Below are 19,732 nucleotides of genomic sequence, written 5' to 3' on the forward strand. Positions count from 1 at the left end.
AACAATGCAGTTGTGATCATTGCAGTTAGGAACAATGATCACAATATTGTGGAAAGGGCATGGATGAGATTTGTGCCATTCACAAAGAAGAGCAGCTGCAAAACAAAAGGGAGCTTGGGAAGAGAACATATTTGTTCTGCATTCAGTTGCTAGAAATACAAATAATTTCCAGATAGAAACAGGTAAGGGTAAAATCCTCTAGGGCAAGAATGTTTTTATTGAATTGTAGGAAATGGTATAGCTTTCTAAAAGGGTTTATAAAAGACTGGAAGAAAACACATTACTCTGATGCTCTAGTTTGATGTGCGCCTAAGCTGGCTTTTCTGCTATGAAAAAGCCACTGTTGTTCTATCTTGCTCTTCTCCTCATGCTTACAGACTGTGCTGTGTAAACTGAAGCCTTTTCAAAGGGCTCCTTGCTCCCCGGAGCCCCATCCGTCCGTTGATCTGCTGTGTTGCAGCCATGCAAAACAGCAGACACAATCTAAGTACCAATGGGAAAATAAAAATGTTGGAAGGCTACAAAATTGAAAAAGCCCACACTACTTGTGCAGGAGGGAACAGCTGAGCACAAACTACTACCGTCTGACAATCCTCCATTAACGTGTAAGCTCATCAGAATTCATATCTAATCTAAACTAATTTTGTGGGCATGGGGGCAGAGGAGGAAGGAAACAACCTTGTGATACAACTGTCACCTAAACTAACGTATTACAAAATGTATAGAACAGGGCTTTTCTATTCTGCTACTGCATCTGCCAATCAGTCGGCAAATGTGACAGTTCAAATGGACTCTGAGCCCTCAGCATTTTTACCCTATCGAAAGAGTGAGGAAATCAGACCAAGCTTTTAGACACTTATAGTACAAGTACATGTTATCAAGCCAAATAGGTCAAGATGTGACTCAGCTTGAAGAAAAAGAAAAAAAAAGTAAACGACACAGTTTCTGACATTAGTCATCTCCAGTCCTTGCTGAACAAAGGAATTTAAGACAGCTATTCTTCCTCTGACTTACCCATAAGCTATTTCTAGTCTGGGTTGGAAGGCATTGCCTCCTCTGCAGCCAATTAGTAAACAGTTTCTCAAAACTGTAACACTATACCCTTGGCAAAGAAAACTATTTAGCAAAGCTTTGGAAAAATGACAAACCAGCAGCTCCCTTTTCTTAACGCTCCATAATGGCAATCATTCTTTACTTTAAGAATCAAGGTATTTTTGTAGCATGTATTTTTAATGGAAGCAAAATCAACATTGAGTGTTTATTAAACAGCTTTTTCCTCAAGGAAGAACAGTTTCTCCCATTTACTGAAGAAGTGCAATCCTGCTTAGCATTAAAAAGCCTACATTAAAATACAAAAAATTAGAAAATATTGCAATATTGTAATTTTGATTTTCAATACAAAAACACACTTTATAATTATATAATTCATATTCTGTTTTCCTTCACATCTTTCTTTCAGTGCAATGAAACTTGAATGATCACCTCTACAATTAAATTTCATCATAGTTTCTCAACATGTATATACTATTTACTGCACATCATTCAAATCCCTTTACATATATATCTAATTATTCCTGCCCCGGATTTTCTTTGATGCTTGCTGTTGCTGCATTTAAGTGCTTCAAACATCAAACTTCACAACAATCTGTAATTAAGTTATTGCATTTTGCAAACAGAATACCGAAGACTAGACACATAAATACTGAAAACACACTCTAATTTTTAATATTCAAACGTTGGTGTCCAAGTTCTGGCTTTTCAGGAACACTGAATTTTGCAATTCATTTGTATGAAGTATAGCCACGGTCTAATCACAGTTGTGTTAGCACGATCACAAGCTCATTAGCTAAAGTAGTAAAAAAAAAAAAAAACACCTAAGAATACACTGTTATTTGCAGAGTATTTTTTGACAGATTAAAAGGTAGAAGTGGCTGGCAGGTAAATTCCTGCTGTAATAACGTGGCGGGGGGCATTGCTGAACATTTACAAAAGTTCTGGGCAAAGTGGGACACAAAAACCTACAAAAAAGTAACCAGCAAAAAGGCATTCAGAGGCAGACAGACAGACCGAGGTCTGGAACAGCGTTCAGCTGTACAGAAGGGTGGGTCTCACAGTTTCTTCCTGTGCTCATTGTCCACACACTTTGAAAATCCCACAAAAAAGGACAAATCTATACAACAATGCATAGCGAAAGAAGCTCACTCAAAGCTGAACATCGGCCTCTGGTTATGTAATGAAGGGGACCGGGAAAAAAAGTCAGACTATAATTACAAAGTAATTTTCGAATTTTGCGACATTATTAATAACAGAATTAAGATGCGTATAGTACTGTATGTATTTCTACTGCTTAATAGAGGCCTTTCATTCAATATACAACTCAAATTTTTCCCTATCCATATGTACACTTACCTTGAGGAGTGAATAAATTAGCGAGCTGTTGCAATTACAGTTATTTAATGCCAGGGTTTGTTTTTTTTTTTTTGTCAAGGAATATTAAGTTAAATTCATAATATAAACACGAATTCCTCAAGTCTAAGAGAAGACCCTACAACCACTATGAGGAAAACAATGTCACAAGTGCCTTATCGACAAGCTCAAATGTAAAACCGTATGAAAAAATATTTTAAAAATAACACAACTAGTTATTGATACTTCTTTCAAGCTAGGAATTATAAATGTGATTCACTAGTGTCAGTAATCAAAAAAATACAAACTAACTTTGTTGAATAAGCACGGAACACTCAAAGAAGATAAAAGTCGTCATTATTTAAGTCACATAGATGGCACAACAGCAACAACGTAAAAAGTAAAAGGCATCCAACTGTATGAGTAACCCTGGCTGTAACATAAAGCCGAGATAAGTCTTAGAAATTAAGAGAAAAATTTTCATTGTGTCTCAAACATGCAATTGTCATAAATTCTAATCCTACACCCAAACATAGCCAGAAGCGTTAGTAATATAAGTCAAATTGTGAAAGCATACTGGGTCAGATTTCTTTAGTGTTAGATCAACCTCCTCCTTTATTTCACTGAGAGGTATGACATAATAAGCTCGACAAGTAAACTACAAAGGACTTTTTATTTCTGTATTCTTTGAGAGGTTTCAGAAATACAAAATAAGTAGTGTCAACAAGCATCAAAAGATTATTTAAAGATAAGAAAGCTGCAAGATATGTTGTGTGGCAGAGGAAAGTGGGGATGCAAGGAAAAAAATCTAGTTGAAACCTAGCCTGCAAGTTCATCAGCAGAAGTATTAACCATTCTTCCATAAAAGCAAAGCAAGAAGAAAAGAGAAAGGGAATACACCTTTTGATTTCAGTAATCCTGCATAGCTATTACAGAGAGCTCAGCCCTTACTACTTCTTCCATTTTAGTTCTTTATTTGCCAGTTATTTAAATGGCCTATCTGGCCTCCTGTAGGTGAGGGTGGTTCAGGTCCCAGCTGCACACACCAGCCCTTTTCCTTGCACTGTTCACTCAGTGCAGTGCAGCAGCAGCGCCACAGCTCTGCACACTGGGCTGCAGAACGACAAACGGAGGTGGGTCTGGCCATGGGTCCATGCCAGGAGAGGGAAGCAGACCAGGCAGGCTCATACCATCCATCCAACACAGATACATTTGCTCCCAGGTGAAAACTCTACACCAGCACATGTCGGCATGTCTTATTTTTCTTGGCTGTTGAAAACCATATGCTTCTAAACCTACTGCCCTGTTTTGCTAATATAAGAGAAAACCTCTACCTTTGAACTTGTTCTAGGAGCAAGAATCAACTTGTGAAAATTCAGCACAAGCAATACTTCACACAAAGCAAAGGCCAAAAAAGCAAGAACAACGCAGCTGTGCTGACCAGACATGGATCACTGATATAAAAAAGCTTTTCATGTTAGATACCTCATTAGTTCTTTTTTCAGAATTTGTAAATAGGTCTTAGCAATCCCATTAGTCACTGACACACCATTCAACCATAACACACGACACTACTAATAACATTCATGAGGATGCAACTTCCACTTCATTCCTTTTACAGAATAGCCAAGTTCTGCAAAGTCTATTGCTTTCCATTACATCACACATTGCAATATGGAAAATAACACATGAATGCCACACAAGGTCCTATTACCCTGGCCAGTGCTGTGTAACTATCCAAATGCCCTTCAGTTACCCCTAAAACAAACCTTTGGTATAAGTTGCATTAAAGACATGCCTAAAAATTCTACTATTTTTAAAGTTTTATTGTAAAAAATACAAATAATCAGAATGTTCTACTGGTTATTACCTTCAAAAGAGATGCTGATGTCCCAGTTTTGGAGAGTTTTGTTACTGCAGACACTGAGGAGCCGTTTTCTGGTTTGGCTTTTTCAGTTGTTTGAGTTTTATTTACTCCAGGCACTTTGGGCACTGAGCCAACACTCCGGCTTGCTTTCTTCATTCTGGGCTGTCTGTTTATGATGCATTTACAAACAAATCTACAAGCAGAAAGAAAGAAATTTTAAACATAAAATACAAATGAAAAGCAATGTCTTTTTCTATCATGCTCTATTTAAGACCAGAAGTCTGGAAGAGCAGTAAAGACCACAAATTAGAGGCAAGCAGAATGCATGTGACTGACCAATGGTTTTTGCTTTTTTTAAAAGGAATTTTTACCAAGAACTAAGTGCTTCCTACAGCTCCACTCCAAATTATAATTTTTTTTCAGTTCTCTTTCCACAAATGGCACTGAACCGAGGATATTTTATAAATGACCCATGTCGCCAGGTTCACTTGTTAGCTAGCAAAAGAAAGGCTTATTAGGGCAGCAATGTTCTTTATTTCTTATTGTGGGAAGGAAAATACCGTGGGAGTATTCAGGCAACAGCCTGACTACCAACAACACTGGATCTGAGAAAAGATTACCGCCAGCTTGGTAACTGAAGTACTGAGAGGGGAACACCAGTTGCAGAGAAAAAAAGTATTTTATAAAAATTAGAATAAGTCAAAAAAAAAAATCCAATTCCTTGAAACTATTTACTATTAAAAGTCACGTTAAGAAACACAAAGGATTTTACAGAACGTAATACTAGTCAGATTATCAGCATTATCTATAAGAAGAAACCAGAAGTAACCCAGCACATTGCACAGTCTGCAGTCAGGACACTTCAGCATCTTTCCCTTGCCTTCACATTTTCTTAAACAACAGACAACTGTCAATACTATCTTTCCAACCATAAGCAAATAACCAAAACCCCAGAAAAAAAAGCTGACTTTGCTCAAACCAGGAGCAGCTGCAGCAGACCTGAACACTGCAGTTATCAGAAGAACTGCTCGTTCTGGAAGACAACCTAAGAAAGGGCAGACTAGCCAACAGCCATGATTTGAAGCATGGACTACGAGAAAGACTGAACACATTGGGATCTTCTTCCCTTTTGCAAGAGTGGAATAGCTGGCAACTGTTTTCTTCATCTCCCCTGAGTCAGAAGGCATAGGATGGAAGATTAAGAGGAGGAAAACTTCCACTCCCCTGTCAGGCTCACAGATCCTGGGTGCAAGTAAGTGATGAGGTTTATCTGAGCCCAATATCCTGTGGCTGATTAGAAACACGAAACACATCGAGTTGTTTCTATCAATTAAAAAGTGAAGCGTTTCAAAAGCACGAGAAGCAGACTGATGATTGATTGCGTGAGACATGACACAAAAACACAGTGATCAGCAGTACTAATTCATTTTAGCTAACAAAATTAACACCCTACACACATATTCCTTCCTCCCCATCACCACCTCAGCTGCACACACGTATATTTCAAGTCTGTCTTTGACAAAAGTCAGTAAAACTCCAGAAGTTTTGCCTCCTCAGACCCCTAAGTGCTGTTAACAGAAGCAACAGGAAGTTTCATTTTAAGACACTGAAAATATTTGTTTATAGCTTCCAGATTCCCTTTAGCTCTGAAAGCTGGCATGAATAGACACAGAAAACCTTGTTTGGTGTTGCAGTTTCATCATCAGAATGTCAAAAATGCACCAGTCCTGCCATACGGCTACTAGTAATCAGAACGCCTTCACAGATGATTAAATAACCGAGAGATAATTTGAAATGAGACACTCCTAAGAAAACCAAAACCCAAACCAGAAAAGCCCCACGAAGGTGGCATGTTTGCTATACACATATAATTTTAAGTGGTACAACTGCCTACTAGATTCCACAAGTAGATGCTAATATTTACAGGCTGGACCAAGTTGCCACACTTACATTTCTTGCCTTTTTCATGTCTATGAACACTTAATTGTGATCTTTTGATCTTATTCAACTGAAAACTAAAACTGAAAAGACCAAAGTACTTATACTGAATTATACTTTTTACATTCTACAGAACACATGAAAAACATTGCCCATAGCATGCTTGAGAATTAATTGAATGAACTTTCAGTGCACAGCTTGTTGTGAAGCTGATTGCATTTAAAAAAATTAATTCAAAGAAGAAAAACTATACTCTCACAACAAATACAGTAAATCAGAACCATAGCTTTTTGACAGCTCACAGAGCTAGTAAATCAGTGCTATAATGAAGGTTAGGGCACTGGCAATGACAAGACTATCATACATTTGGGCAGAGCTTGACAACCTCATCTGGCAACCCAGACAGAGCCATAGCTCCAGCTGGTGTGCAGACATCCAGCAATGGCCACTTGCAACACACATTTGTCAAGGCTACAGAGCACATTGATCACGTCTAACGCATTCTCCAACATGCCAGATACACATTGCACACATCATCTTTGCATGCACTGTAAAAGATTAATACATTTGGGATCCACTTATTACAGCAAGTAATATGGTAACATAACCCACTGGATGTATAATCTCAAAAAGAAATACAGGCCAATATTAGCTTTTACAGTACAAACCACCTGTACTCTTAAGAATATATTACAGAGGTCAGTGACAGGAGACTGTGTAAAATCAAATGCTTCTCATCCATAATGGGCGTTGTTACAGTGCATGTTTTAGAAGTGTTCCTGAAAACATGCAACAGTATTTGCTTCAAGAAGAACTGCAGAGCAAAGTGATGTAAATAAATGAAACTAAACAAAGTAACAAAGTACAGTCCTCATGTTTCATCACAGCATTACTTTAAAATATCCATAAGTATGACATTGAAAAAGACTATTTGTGATTTACTGAAACTCAAAAGTAGAAACTTCAAAGATATTTAGATGACAGGGAGGTAAGGTACTGCTGTTCCTGTTTTAATTCCAGAGACACTAAGCTTTATCTTCTTTCAGTAAGAAACTAACTATTAATGTAATTATAGTTTAAAAACTGAGAAAAAGATACAAATGAGTCCAACTTAAAAGTAAGGACAAGACATCAATTAGCATTACAGGTTCTAAAAGAAGCCGCTCACTCAAGCTCCTAAAGTGAATTTATGACCTCTCAGTGCCAATTTCTCCCCTCCCACCTTCTTCTGGAAGGAAAAAAAGGATGGGGTTTCAGCATCAATCTTGTTGAACTGTAAGTGGAAAAAGCCCTACTTCACCCCGTTTCTCAAAAGGCAGATACCACAGATAAAGGCTACCTTTATGCTTCTGAAGAACACCATATTCCTTAGGAACACACAGCAATAACAATAATAATAAGTAGCAATAAACTTGTCTCTGCCCACCACTGAATTTTAGAGTAAGAAATAAAATGCTCACTAGCCAAATAAGCTTTCTGAAGAAACACTAATAATTCAAATGAGAGCTAAAATACTATTTCACTATTGTTTTAAAAAGCAAACACTGCATGTAACACTGTAGCTTATATTTTGCCCTAGGGAGAAAGAAGGAATCACCGAAGACTTCCTTTCCCTTTACACACGCTTCCTCCCACCTCAAAAAAAAAAAAAAAAAAAAAAAGAAAAAGGGTGAAGTAGAAGCTTAACACTAAAAAGTTGCAGTGGAATTAAAAGTTGTAACCCCATGAGGCAGTCAAGAGAGACTTTGGGAGGTCCCTCATATCACATTACTAAACAAAATACTCATCTATCAACAGACAGAAGACATCACTGGAAAACATTTGATTAATGCTAGCACTACAGTATCAATTATAAAATTAATCGGGATGGAAAAGAGCCAAAACAAGCCGAAAATATCAGAAAGACCGCATTCCTAAACTCAAAGGTAACTATTCACTCTAACCTGTATCCCTTCGCAGACGCCTCTCTTTCCATAGCACACATAGTCCTGGAAACAAAAGGGGATCTTGTTCAGGAGCGTGTTCTCCTTGCTCTGGTGCAGGCATGTGAAACCAGTCATGCATTTTATATCAACTGCAAAGACAGCTCCATAAATAATAATTTAAAAGTGTTTTGCCCAATAGCATTGCTCTGCTCTTTACTGCAAACTGATATGATACATCCACACAGGCAACAGAAAATGCTTTCAGGGTTACTCTTATGTACTCTGTAGAAACCTGAAAACAGAAGCAGACGGGGAGGGTTTGATTTCTTGCTGTGACTATTTTAATCTCATCCATTATCTAATATGCTCAGTTATGCTAATATTGCTGTCACAAAAGTAAGACTCAAGTACAAGAGTAAAAAAAAGTTTCCTGTGCCTGTAAGGTGAGAAAGGGTTAAGACCCAAAGAAGGTATTCAACATTTACCTTTGGTTGAAAGTATCAAGAGTTATTAAGTAGTTTTATATATTAAAAAACTGTGAATTATAAAGAAAATTATAAATGATCTTAGAACTATCTTTTAAGAGCTTGAAAAAAATAGAAACAACTGATCCCTCCAATTTGAAGATACTGACCATTTCTGAAAAATCAAATACCCAAATTCCGGAGGAAAATAGAAATAGTCACATCTAGGAGCAATGGAGTCAGTACACTTTCACTCTCCATTTGTACAAGTTACTTGGTTTTGATATATTTAGGCTGACAACTTTTGCCCAAATAATTAGGGAATGACATTTTTAGGTCAGTTATACAGTCCCAAAAGGCAGAACTGTAAAGAAAAGATTATGAAATAAAAACACAGATTCAGGACTTCCCCAAGTCTCTGCAGGCAAGACAGTATACTTGCTAACAACTTAATGTCTGGGGTATGAAATAAGCTACATATGAAGAGACAGAGTTCTCTGCATTTATAGTGTCCACAGCTCAAACTTTCAGCCTGCAAGTTGCAGAAGCACTCCAAAGCAACATCTCTTCCTCAATAATTCCAAAAACATAATCCATTAACCACTGGATTCCAGAAGCTGAGAGCAAGCAGTGCATTTGTGTTATTGCTTAAGACATCAGTTTTAGTGACTAGAAAGGTTGCTGATGCTAGAGGGTTATTTAAGATACCAAGGATAACAGGAAACAGCATGGAATCACAGAAGACCCTTAGAAGATTGACTGGGCAACAAAAACAGCAAATAAAATTAAATGTAGGGAAACACAAAGTAAATCTATCTCTTGGGGAAAAGTAGCCTCAGCTTCATATATAAATGTGCTCTCAAGAACTTCAGTGTTTTGATTCACAGCTTCATTAAAGTACCAGTACAGTGTTTGGAATAAGGCAAAAAACCCAATGCAATTCCAGGAATTATGAAATAAAGGAATAGAGAACAAACCATAAAACACAAATATGGCACTCAACAAATCGATTGTTTGACCATCTACCCACACTTAATTCGTACGTGCAGTTCTGGTCTCTCAACCTCAAAAAGAGGATTTCTTATAGACCTGAAAAAGGTTCAGCAACAGGCAAAAATGAGATCAAAGGTGTATAATAGCTCACATGGGACATCTCACAGGGAATATAACAAAAGCCTACTAAATCTTGAATGGCAAGCAGAAGGCAGACTGGGACTAGCTGTTAATCATCCCTTCAGTATTAAAACTAAGGACCAACAAGTAAAGTTAGAACCAGGTTCAAAATAAGAAAAATGAGCTGTATTTTTAATGCAGATTGAAAGAATGCTGTGGCCGCACGAAGAGCAAGTGGAGGGGGAGACCGGACGTGCACAAGGTAGAGAAATTCCCTAATGGATGCTAAATGGCTGAGCACAAAGGGTTCAGAAATCCCTCTGAGCCAAAAATAATTGCAGGGTGGGAAAGCAGTTGGGGTATGAGGAAAGACTTCAGGTTTTTGTTTGTGTGGTTTGGTTTTTTGTGTGTGTGGTTTTGTTTTGGTTTGGTTTTTTTTTTCCTGAGGCATCTGCTCACAGTCACAGCTGGACCCAGAGCACCAGGTGGGACGGATCCCTGCCACAGCCAGGGCAGTGTCTGCTACGTTCTTATGCCGAGAGGAAAATATGCAGATGTCAATTATTTATGGGTGCTGCAATTTTGGAACAACTGTTGCAGGTAGTTATCTAGAGAAGAAAGATTCTCCTGTTGCTTTCTATCTTAAAAATTAAAAAGAGCCTTTTCAGTTTTCCCATTACAAGTTGTGGAATTACAAAAATAGGAATTCTACCTTTAAGTTATGTTATCTATCCACTGTTTTCAGGCCACATTTGCTATCGCTGCTTCTCTTTTAAACAGAACAAAGACCAGAGCTTTGGCTAAGACTTGGCTGTTATACACCTAAATTTCTCTACTCCTTCTTTGGAGAAAACTTCAGAGCTGTAACTGCTGTGAGCAATGTGTAACCGTTGCAATACTTAACATTCCAGACAAGTGACAGGAACATTTACAGAAGAACTCCTAAACTTACAAACTGTGCTCTAAAAGCCTTTTCATAACAAATTTAAATAATATAGTCTTGTTTTCAAGCTCCTACTTTAAACAACTGCTATTTCAAACCACTGCCAAGGAAAGAAAAAACAACTGTTCATCAGCTAAACCCAACTGATTCTTCCTAGTGTGGGGATTCTGTTCCACAAGGAAGGGGAGCACTGTCCGTAACCCTATTTCAGCACAAACGTCTACATTAACTGCACCTTCAGAAGCTTTTCTTTTTGAGTTACAGTTTTGGAAACCAAAACAGAAGATCAGTTAAATCTATACTTTTTTGGTATCCATACTGGAGCTGATTAAAAAATATTCTAAGTGTGCTTAGTACTCTGTAGCATGCCCGTTAATTAGGGCTGTTCACACTATAGATGAGAATACCACCCAGATTACTATTACATAGGTTTTATTTCATTGGTGTTGATAATACACGTAATGAAAAATATCCTTATATCTGAAGGCAGTCTGTGTGTCCCTTACAGTGCAAGCTGAAATAAACCCCAACCAGCAGAAAATGACAAAGGAAACAGAAGAGGAAACATACTATGTAGAATATTAGTACAATAAACATGGAGGGAGAGTAAAACCTGGTTTTGGCTACCTTGTCATTTTTCATTCCTTTTGGTAAATTTCACAGTTGTATCCAAATTTTAAGCCATGCCCTAACAGATGATGCATATATGCATATATATATACACATGTATACTTATTGCCTGGATAGTAATTACACCTCTACATCATATTTTAAAGGCTTAAACCAACTTAGCAGAAATATCAACATTCTCAGTAAAACCAACTCTTATTTTGGAACTGTAAAGTTTCTGGACGAAAAAAAAAATTAGCACAATAAATTTCCTAGCCAAAGGACTGGCCAACTTTAACTATAAAAGCAGCTAGTCTTAAAAAGTTAACCATATTAACTGAAAGCACTGTTATCTATCATCATTCCAAGCATGTTCTAAAGTAACTGTTTTTATGAACATCAATAACCTCCCAGTTACAAAGGTGTATTTAGTGTCATACAACCCTAAGTATATACTGTACTCTTTAACCAACAATCAGATTCCCCTGCACACATGGCAATTTTCCCTGCACTGCCAGGGAAGTACTTCCAAAACCAGTAATGTATTCTTTAAGGGCATGGAATTTGGCAGAACACTACAATAAAAGGTACATGACTAACACAACAGCTTCCTTTGGTTTCCAGCTGCCTAGGTCAGTAGATAACATTCATTGCAACGTACTCTGTCTCTAGCACAGCTGTTCCCAAAAGTGCCAGGGAGAGTAGGTGACCGCTGGTGCCCTATCTCTTTTGTCCATTCAAAACGTTGTCAGCTGAACTCTTGTATCAACAACTGCAGCAAAGGCTTCTGCAGGCTGCAGTTCACAGGGAGAAGAAAGGCAGCAGCAGCCTAGCTCCCATCAGAAAAAGGGGGACACAGAAAGGATGTGCAATGTGCTATTGGAGGAGCTAGACCAGCAGCTCCCAGCACAAGTAGGCTACAGGTAAAACCTGTAAGATAAGTGAATAACTTCGACCGGGTCCTATGTTCATCCAAAACACTCCAACAGATTGACAGTTGGTACAAAAACCAAGAAGTCCAAATCCTATTTCCAGCATGGTTACGATGACAAATCTGTTCTTACCAGCTGTTGACTAACGTATTCTCAACTTCAGGACTTTCAATTGCCTGGATTTCTGGAACTGGGAGGTAACTGGGTGCTCACTATGTCCACTTCACCACTGACCTGGCAACATTCCTGAAGGCATTGCACCAAAAAAACAGAGAACAGAAGCACAGAGAGATGCATCCCTTGAGGACCTTCGCAGCCCCCAGGTGCTTACAGCTCTGGGACTCCCAGCCCCAGAAGGACTCTGCTGGTCTCAGCTGGACCAAGGGAATGGCCTGGATGGGAATGGCCCTTCCACAAGCCAGCCTTGCTAAGGCTGGAGGAGTGAACTGTCTGCTGGAGATTGCTTAAGCTAGTCATGAAAATAATCTAATTGTACCCTGCCACCAAGAGAGGCTGTCCCACTCCTTCGTCAGTCCTCTCCTTCCAATTCTAGAGATCACAGCTCATTTTTTATGAGCTGGTCTTTCAGTCAGATCAGGACTGATCTGACTCACCTTATAATTGCTAGATACTATGCAAAGGAAGCAGCAGGACTGGGAACAAGAAGGAAGGCTCGCCCTCTCAGAGACAGTATAGCCACAAACTTGTTTTAATTCAGTCTCAGGCTATTGGACACTCAGCAACAGCCCTGATTTAAATGAAGCTCTCACTGCTGCCCAACCACCACCACTTTTCAAGCCACACTATTTTGTGGAGCTACGTGGTAAGCTAGATGAGGAACTGGATAACTGTGTTATTTTTAGGCTATCAACACAGGACAAAACAGGGCACTCAGGCCACTGCGGAGTCTGAAGACTGGCTGTCTATTGGTTTGAATCCTGCACTCCGACCCACATCTTCCTTCACCTCCAAGAGCTGTCAGCAGCACACCCATTACTTAGTTTAAAATCCTTCGGGCTTGTCAGACAGAACTATATGCAGATCTTTCCTAAATACCCTGGCATCACTAGGGGAGGAGCATTTACCCACCCCAGTGTGGAAGCCCAAGGACATTCATTTGAGTCATAAAGGAGAAAAGTCTTCAGGACAGGATGGTGACACTCCTATCTGCAGCCACTATTTGTTTTTTCTCCCCCAGGGAAAAGGATAAGATAGTTTCTTTTCCACATTTTTATTCCAAGCTTTCTGGAAAAGGGTGAATCACTAACCAGTTTACGGAGTCTCTGTTTCCTTGGACAGTTTGGTTGCTGGAGCAATGCAGGACCCTACCTGGGGCCAGAGCCTGGGAAAGCACTGAAAGCCCAGGACCAGCACAGCACCCCTATCCAGCGAGCCTGCTGATGTGCCTGTATCAGCCTGGGGTGCCAAGTACCCAACGCTTTAGCACTTTCCTTTGTGAAACACTTCTATGGTATTTCTTTGATAAGCTCCTATACCTCCAGGTTTCATGGCAAGTCTTTGATGTTTGGCTGAAGGCCTCAGACTAGCTTTCCCATTCCCTCCAGAAAAATGGAGACTTGCTACTAAAAAAAGCTATACTAAAGTCTTTATAGTTATTTCTGCCTCCAGGTATCCTTTACTTACAACATTAACATCCATAAGTTATAGATTTGATGGAATTTTCTTCTTTAATAGATACTATTTATTTTTTACAGGTATATCTCAGAAACATTTTCAGAAAAATGTCAAGGCGTTCTTACAATGCACGTTTCGATAACTTTATGTTTTTAATATAGCAAATTTACTTCTGAACTTGAAATGCAAGTAGACTGAAATCTCATGTGCACACTTGGAACCATATTATTTAAAAGGTTTTTCGTATTTTTCCCTGAGTGAGCTTTCATATACAAAACTTACGCTGTTTACTATGAATTTGAAAGTGTTGGGTGCCTTTCATATAGCTATAGACACATATAGTTAAAATGCAAAAAGAAATTGGTACAAAGCCTGAAATATCAGCATACGGAAAATCAAACCTTGAAAGCACAATAAAGAGTTTAAGAGCACATGGTATAACCAACAGTTTTGGTTTCTTTGCGACAACTGATGTATAAATATGAATCAATTCCTGCCACTGATGACAAGCGCTTATGGCTGAAAATACTGATAACTTTACAAGCGAGAAACAAAAGGAAGTTAGGAGTCACCCAAGATATATAAAAAACTACTGGTCCAAAGATATGGGACCAAGCCCCTGTGTTCTGAGTTGACAAGAAAGAAGGGCTGGCAGCACCATAGGCTGGAGCAAGCCATGAGGACCTCCAGCAGCTTCTCCGCCTTCCAACAGCCTTAGCATGTTACTTACAGTACTGACCGTATCTGGAAGAAGAAAAAGACCACTGACAACAGCACTGAAGAAAGGGTGATAGGCCATCCTTGAAAATCCATACTGCTCACTTAATTAAGCAAATTTACATTGGTAAATTGGTTATCTACTATGAAACAAGGATACTTCACTATTCAATCAGGATTCTGGGTTCTGTTCCTACATCGCCCTGTTTTCCTCTATGCCTCTGAGACAACCAGCTCCACGTGTCTGAGTTTGGTTGTAAATCGCCGTAACATCGATCACAGCAAACTATCAAAACCTTTGGAGAATGGCACAACATCTCTTAAACTTTATTTCAAAGCCATAGGGACGCCCATACTTACAGGTTGAGGAAACCCTCTCCTTTAGTTTTGCATAAGGCTAAAAAGAAGAATAGCAACAACTGTGGGAGAAAAAGTTTATATTAGAAAGTGTTTATTTTAACATCTTAATTCTTGATGAAAAGTTCTCAGTAACCCAGTGACAGTGCCACATTCAAGGACATAACTCACATTTACAATTCATAAGTCAAGAATAATTTGATAACAACTTCTAGCAACTGTATCTGTTTAAGAAGTTCATTGTTTCCAGACGTGACATGTAGATGTCCATTTGATATAAGAGAGAGCAGATAACAAGTACCCTTGCACGATTCTGTCATTGTGAGGAAACAAACATCTCTTTTTGTCACAAAAAAAAAAAAAGCAAAACTAAAATTTGAAGTGAACAGAGTTACTCAGTCAGAGTTGCGGTAGGAACGATGTCTATAAAGAATGGTCTTAATTTTTTTTCTTTTCCTCTAGAAAAGACATTCAGGGACTTGAAGGAAGTATTTGCCATTAACTATTTACAATGCTGGTTACTTCTTAAGGAAAAGCAAATCAAAACAGAGAAGACTCTTTTTTGCAAAGAAGGAAAGATTTTTAACTCCACAACAGATGCTGCTTTAAATGCATACCTATTGTCAAGTCTCAGCACCACTTAGCTTGCTAAATAAAAGAAACTTTAAGCTCAGTACAACTCAGCAACTTAGTAAAAAGTAAAAAAAAAATTTAAAAAAAAAAATTAAAATCCTATGGCTAAACAGAGAAAGTCAAGCTCTAATAGATAACTCTAATAGATAAACTTGTCCATGTCAGTTAAGATTTGTCAATATGAAGACTGCCAACATCTTAGCAATGAACACTGAAATATGTTGAAGGAGCCTCTCCAGCACCAACCCTCACAGAAAAACAAAACTGTTTTTAAAAGGCTCCATCTGCTAAAACCATTCTGTGCTTTTAATTAAGAACATTTATAGAAATGTATTAAGAACACAGAAAGTTTCAAGGAGTCTTAAGAATGCCAGCCTCTTGGTCAAGCTTTCCACCCACTCCTCCAACTGTATATCCCACAGGAAATCATTATTCACTGCACGTACCTGTGCAGAACACTTACCCTACACTGGCTAAATGACCAAAGTCAAGGAAATGTTTTTAGCACCAGAAAAATACCAATACCTTCAGGCTGATGTCATCAAATACATCACTCAAGTACTTGAATACTACCTTTATTCTTTTTTAATACTATTTAAATACTAGACGTTAGATACTCGGTTTATTTTCCTTAATAAAACTGCATATATAATAGTTAGATGCAGGCAATCATTAGCTTCATTCTGGCAAACAGTCTTGGAAAATAACATTAACTGAGGATCAGGCAAGTCTTACCTTTCATAAATGTCAAACCAAGTCTTGAAGTAAGTAAAAATGAATCATTTTCTCTCTTGAAATTTTGCTTAAGTGGCTTTACAACCCTTTAATATGTAACAAATGGTCGGATATAAATTATGAGCCATTTTTTTGTACTGAAACGTTGCAGATTGATCCCCTTTGAAAAGTCTCCTTTTACCTAACTTCAAAATTTATTGTTGTATTACTTTTCTGTAATTTGGGAAGCTACTAGTTCTGCCACTTATTTGCACCAGCGTCAGTTCTTTGCAAAATTGAGGTATCCTGTGACCTTTACTCACGAAGATCAAAAGTAGCAGTGCCTTTACAGTAAAATCCTCTTTCCCAAAGAAAATCATGCATGTGTGTGTGAAAACTATAATGATTCATTATTTATATGTTAGAAGATCCTATCCTATGATTACTTGCAGGCTACATTGAACTGTTAAATGCTCCAAATGGTGGCTTCTCTGATCATTTCAGTTGGAATAAGCTCAAAAGAAACAACTAATACATTCCTTGTGACTAGTCACTTAAGGATTAAGTATACAACTCAGCTTCTAACACCCGTTTTCTCTCCCTTTTTCAGTATAAAGACTAAAAATAAGACCAAACGGGGTGATTTTTGAAGCCAGGAAGTACAAGCATAACATTTATTATGCTGTTTTTCCCACTGAGCAACACAGATTCAGTCACATTAATAACATTATACACTTCTAGAACTGGATCCTACTTGGCAAGACAGGCTCCAGTGTCGCAAGATCAAGGCAAAAAGAAAAAAAAAAAAAACAACACAAACTTCTGAAGTATGCTAGTAAAAGATCTCTTAAGGAGTTTCCATCGCATGCCTCCACCTTCTGAGAATATATTTTCCTCTTTCATACTAACAGTAAAGCAAAAATGGCACAAACTTATTTCCCTTCACCATCTTACTTGTAAGTATCTATTTATTCACACCAAAAACGTTAGCAGTGCATCACCTCATCTACTCTGTAAAATGAAATCTTTGCAGCACAAAAATAACTGTTCCAACATGCACTTAGAAACTTCTAAAACTCATTGGCAACTCCTCACACCAGCAGCTAACACAGGCCAGAGACTTTTCTCCAGTCCAGAGGCAAGCTTGCTCGGCTTGACTTGTGACTGTACAGCCAAAATCACTTCCCCCTCGCTCTCACCCAGAAAAGGGTGGCCATGGCCCATGTCTGGAGAAGTCCTGGCATTTCCCACCTTTGAATGATGCCCAGGTGTGGCTAAGGAAGATGCCAGGTGGCCCTGGCTAAGCCATGCGAGTCACCATGTGTGAACAATCACATGCCAAACCTCAGTCTAACATACAAGGTTTTTTCCTACTATGGACATACTCTCCCTTAAGCAAAACCTTTACTCAAGCGTCTCCTCAAGCCTGATGCAGAAGACATCTTTGTTAGCATGCCTGGAAGGGCACAGACATCACACTGCCTTAGAATATGGAGAGAAAGGGGAAATAACACAGAGCTGGTAAACTGCAAAACACAATAAAAAGCACAGTCCATGATAACTGGAAACCCCTGCTTAGAGGTTTGCCCACTGTGATGTTCCACCATCATCAAATTTTGATAAAACGGTCCTTTATACTACTAAAAAGAGAACAGGGATCTTTATATTAATGATCACACCAACATTTATGTCAACAAACGGCTCTTCAACTTGAGCAGATAAAAGAACTGGAAAACGTGGACTGCAGTATTTATCTAGATGGCACTGTATTTGACAGAAATGGTACAGTAAGTTAAAAATATTTGAGATGTTTTGCTCCTCGCAATTACGTATTGTATTCTTTTCCCTTATTTCACATCATCTACCATCTGATTTTTCTATTAAGTGGCAGTGTTACAAGAAACAAGAGACTACTCCCATCTCAGTTTCTCAATTTTAGTCTCAGACCGTTCACAATGACCTGCTCTTTTCATTTTTGTTAGCTACTACTCAACAACAATCAATCAGACTGGAGGTGGGGAAGAGAAATCATACTTCTGAGTTACTACAGAACTATATTATGATCCACAGAGTGTTAAAAGCAGCTACTGGCTTTACTTCGCCTACATTTCAGCAGCCAAAGTCCATGCCATTAATTAAGCAGGAAGCAGCAACAGAAGGTTTGTGTTTGCTTTTGGGGTGAGCAGAGCCTGCACAGACTATGTACTTTGAGAAAACCTAGAGCTCTTCAGAACACCTTCACCCAGCAGAAACATTTACAAGATCGATTTTCTGCTACGAAAGAGCTACGTTTGCCAGATCCTCACACAGACACCTCAGGCAATCACAGGCGGTGAGATGCTGTTGTGGAGAGAAGCGTGCAGTTTGCTGAGCATCAGCACCGCATTGTTTTTCTCCCTGAGGACACAGACTATAGAGGATTCTCCGACCAGGCTGCTGACTCTCTGATTTTGGCCCAGCTATGGGACCCTCCTTTCCTCCATCCCTGGCACTACCAGGTCACGTAAGGTTTTTGCAAGAAGAAATACTGTGAGCACAGGAAGGGAGAGAGGAACCACAAAAGTGGAGTTTGTGGGATCTTTCAGCTATAAAAATGCAGAAAACCGGCATTCCAGACAAGCACGAGACCCGAATCCATACAAAGGTCCTCCCCACCGCACCAAAACCCAGCCACGAACGTGCCCAAGTGCCGGCACTGCACCTTTCTCCTTAGAAAGCTCCCACACGAACCGCCACCATCCCTCTCCGCAGACGCGAACCAGTAGCGTGAAACAAACGATTTCACCGCGGGGTGCAAACCCGAGCTCGCCCCGCCAGCCGGCAACCGCGAAGCCCTCCGGTACCTCACCGCCGGGCGGGCGGGCCTCCCCCGGGCACCCCGGGGCGGCTCGTACCGGCGGCGCCGCGAAGGGTCCGTCACAAAATGGGTGACAGGGACGACGCCGCGCGCTCAGCCCGCGCGGGAAGGGAGGAAGACGCGGCCGCCGGGCGCGTGGGGGCCGCCGAGGCGGGAGCGGGGCCGGGGCGGCAGCGGGGCGGCTGTCACCGCCGCGACCGGCTGAGAGGGCGAGCGGCGCGGCGGGGGTGACAGCGCGGCCGGCAGCCCCGCGGGGCACAGGAGGAGACCGAGCCCGGGGGCGGGCGGCGCGGGAAGCGGCTCCCGGCGGCGGTGAGGCGCTGCGGCCGGCAGCAGCGAGGCGAGCGGCGGGAGCCCGGGACACAGGCCCTGCTGGGGCCTGCGCGGCCGACCCCCCGGCGGGCGGGCGGGGGTCGGGGCTGGCATAAGCTCGCCGGCGCTCGGCGCTTACCGGGCAGCCGCCTCCTTCCCGCTTCTTCGCGGCGCGGCCCGAGTCCCGGGGAGCCGCGCCGGGCCGGGTCGGGCCGGGCCACGAGCGCCACGGGCGGGAGGGGGAGGGGGCGCGGAGGGGCGCGCGGGGACGGCAGGGACCCCTCCGCCCGCCTCCGCCCCGCCCCTCGCG

General features: G+C 40.4%; 1 protein-coding gene across 1 annotated transcript in view; it reads right to left on the bottom strand.

Moving 5' to 3' along the window:
* SPECC1L (sperm antigen with calponin homology and coiled-coil domains 1 like) overlaps nucleotides 1-19,642 on the bottom strand; it is a 67,732-nt gene extending 48,090 nt beyond the window's left edge. Inside the window, exons 1-2 of the mRNA XM_065646188.1 lie at nucleotides 19,562-19,642; nucleotides 4,277-4,466 (exon numbers count right to left, since the gene is read on the bottom strand). Of these exons, the coding sequence (XP_065502260.1) occupies nucleotides 4,277-4,429 (153 nt within the window). The 5' untranslated portion in view covers nucleotides 4,430-4,466; nucleotides 19,562-19,642. The remainder of the gene's footprint in view (nucleotides 1-4,276; nucleotides 4,467-19,561) is intronic.
* Nucleotides 19,643-19,732: the final 90 nt, after the last annotated feature.

The sequence above is a fragment of the Caloenas nicobarica genome, chromosome 16, assembly GCF_036013445.1.
Source record: "Caloenas nicobarica isolate bCalNic1 chromosome 16, bCalNic1.hap1, whole genome shotgun sequence".
Lineage (NCBI taxonomy): Eukaryota > Metazoa > Chordata > Aves > Columbiformes > Columbidae > Caloenas > Caloenas nicobarica.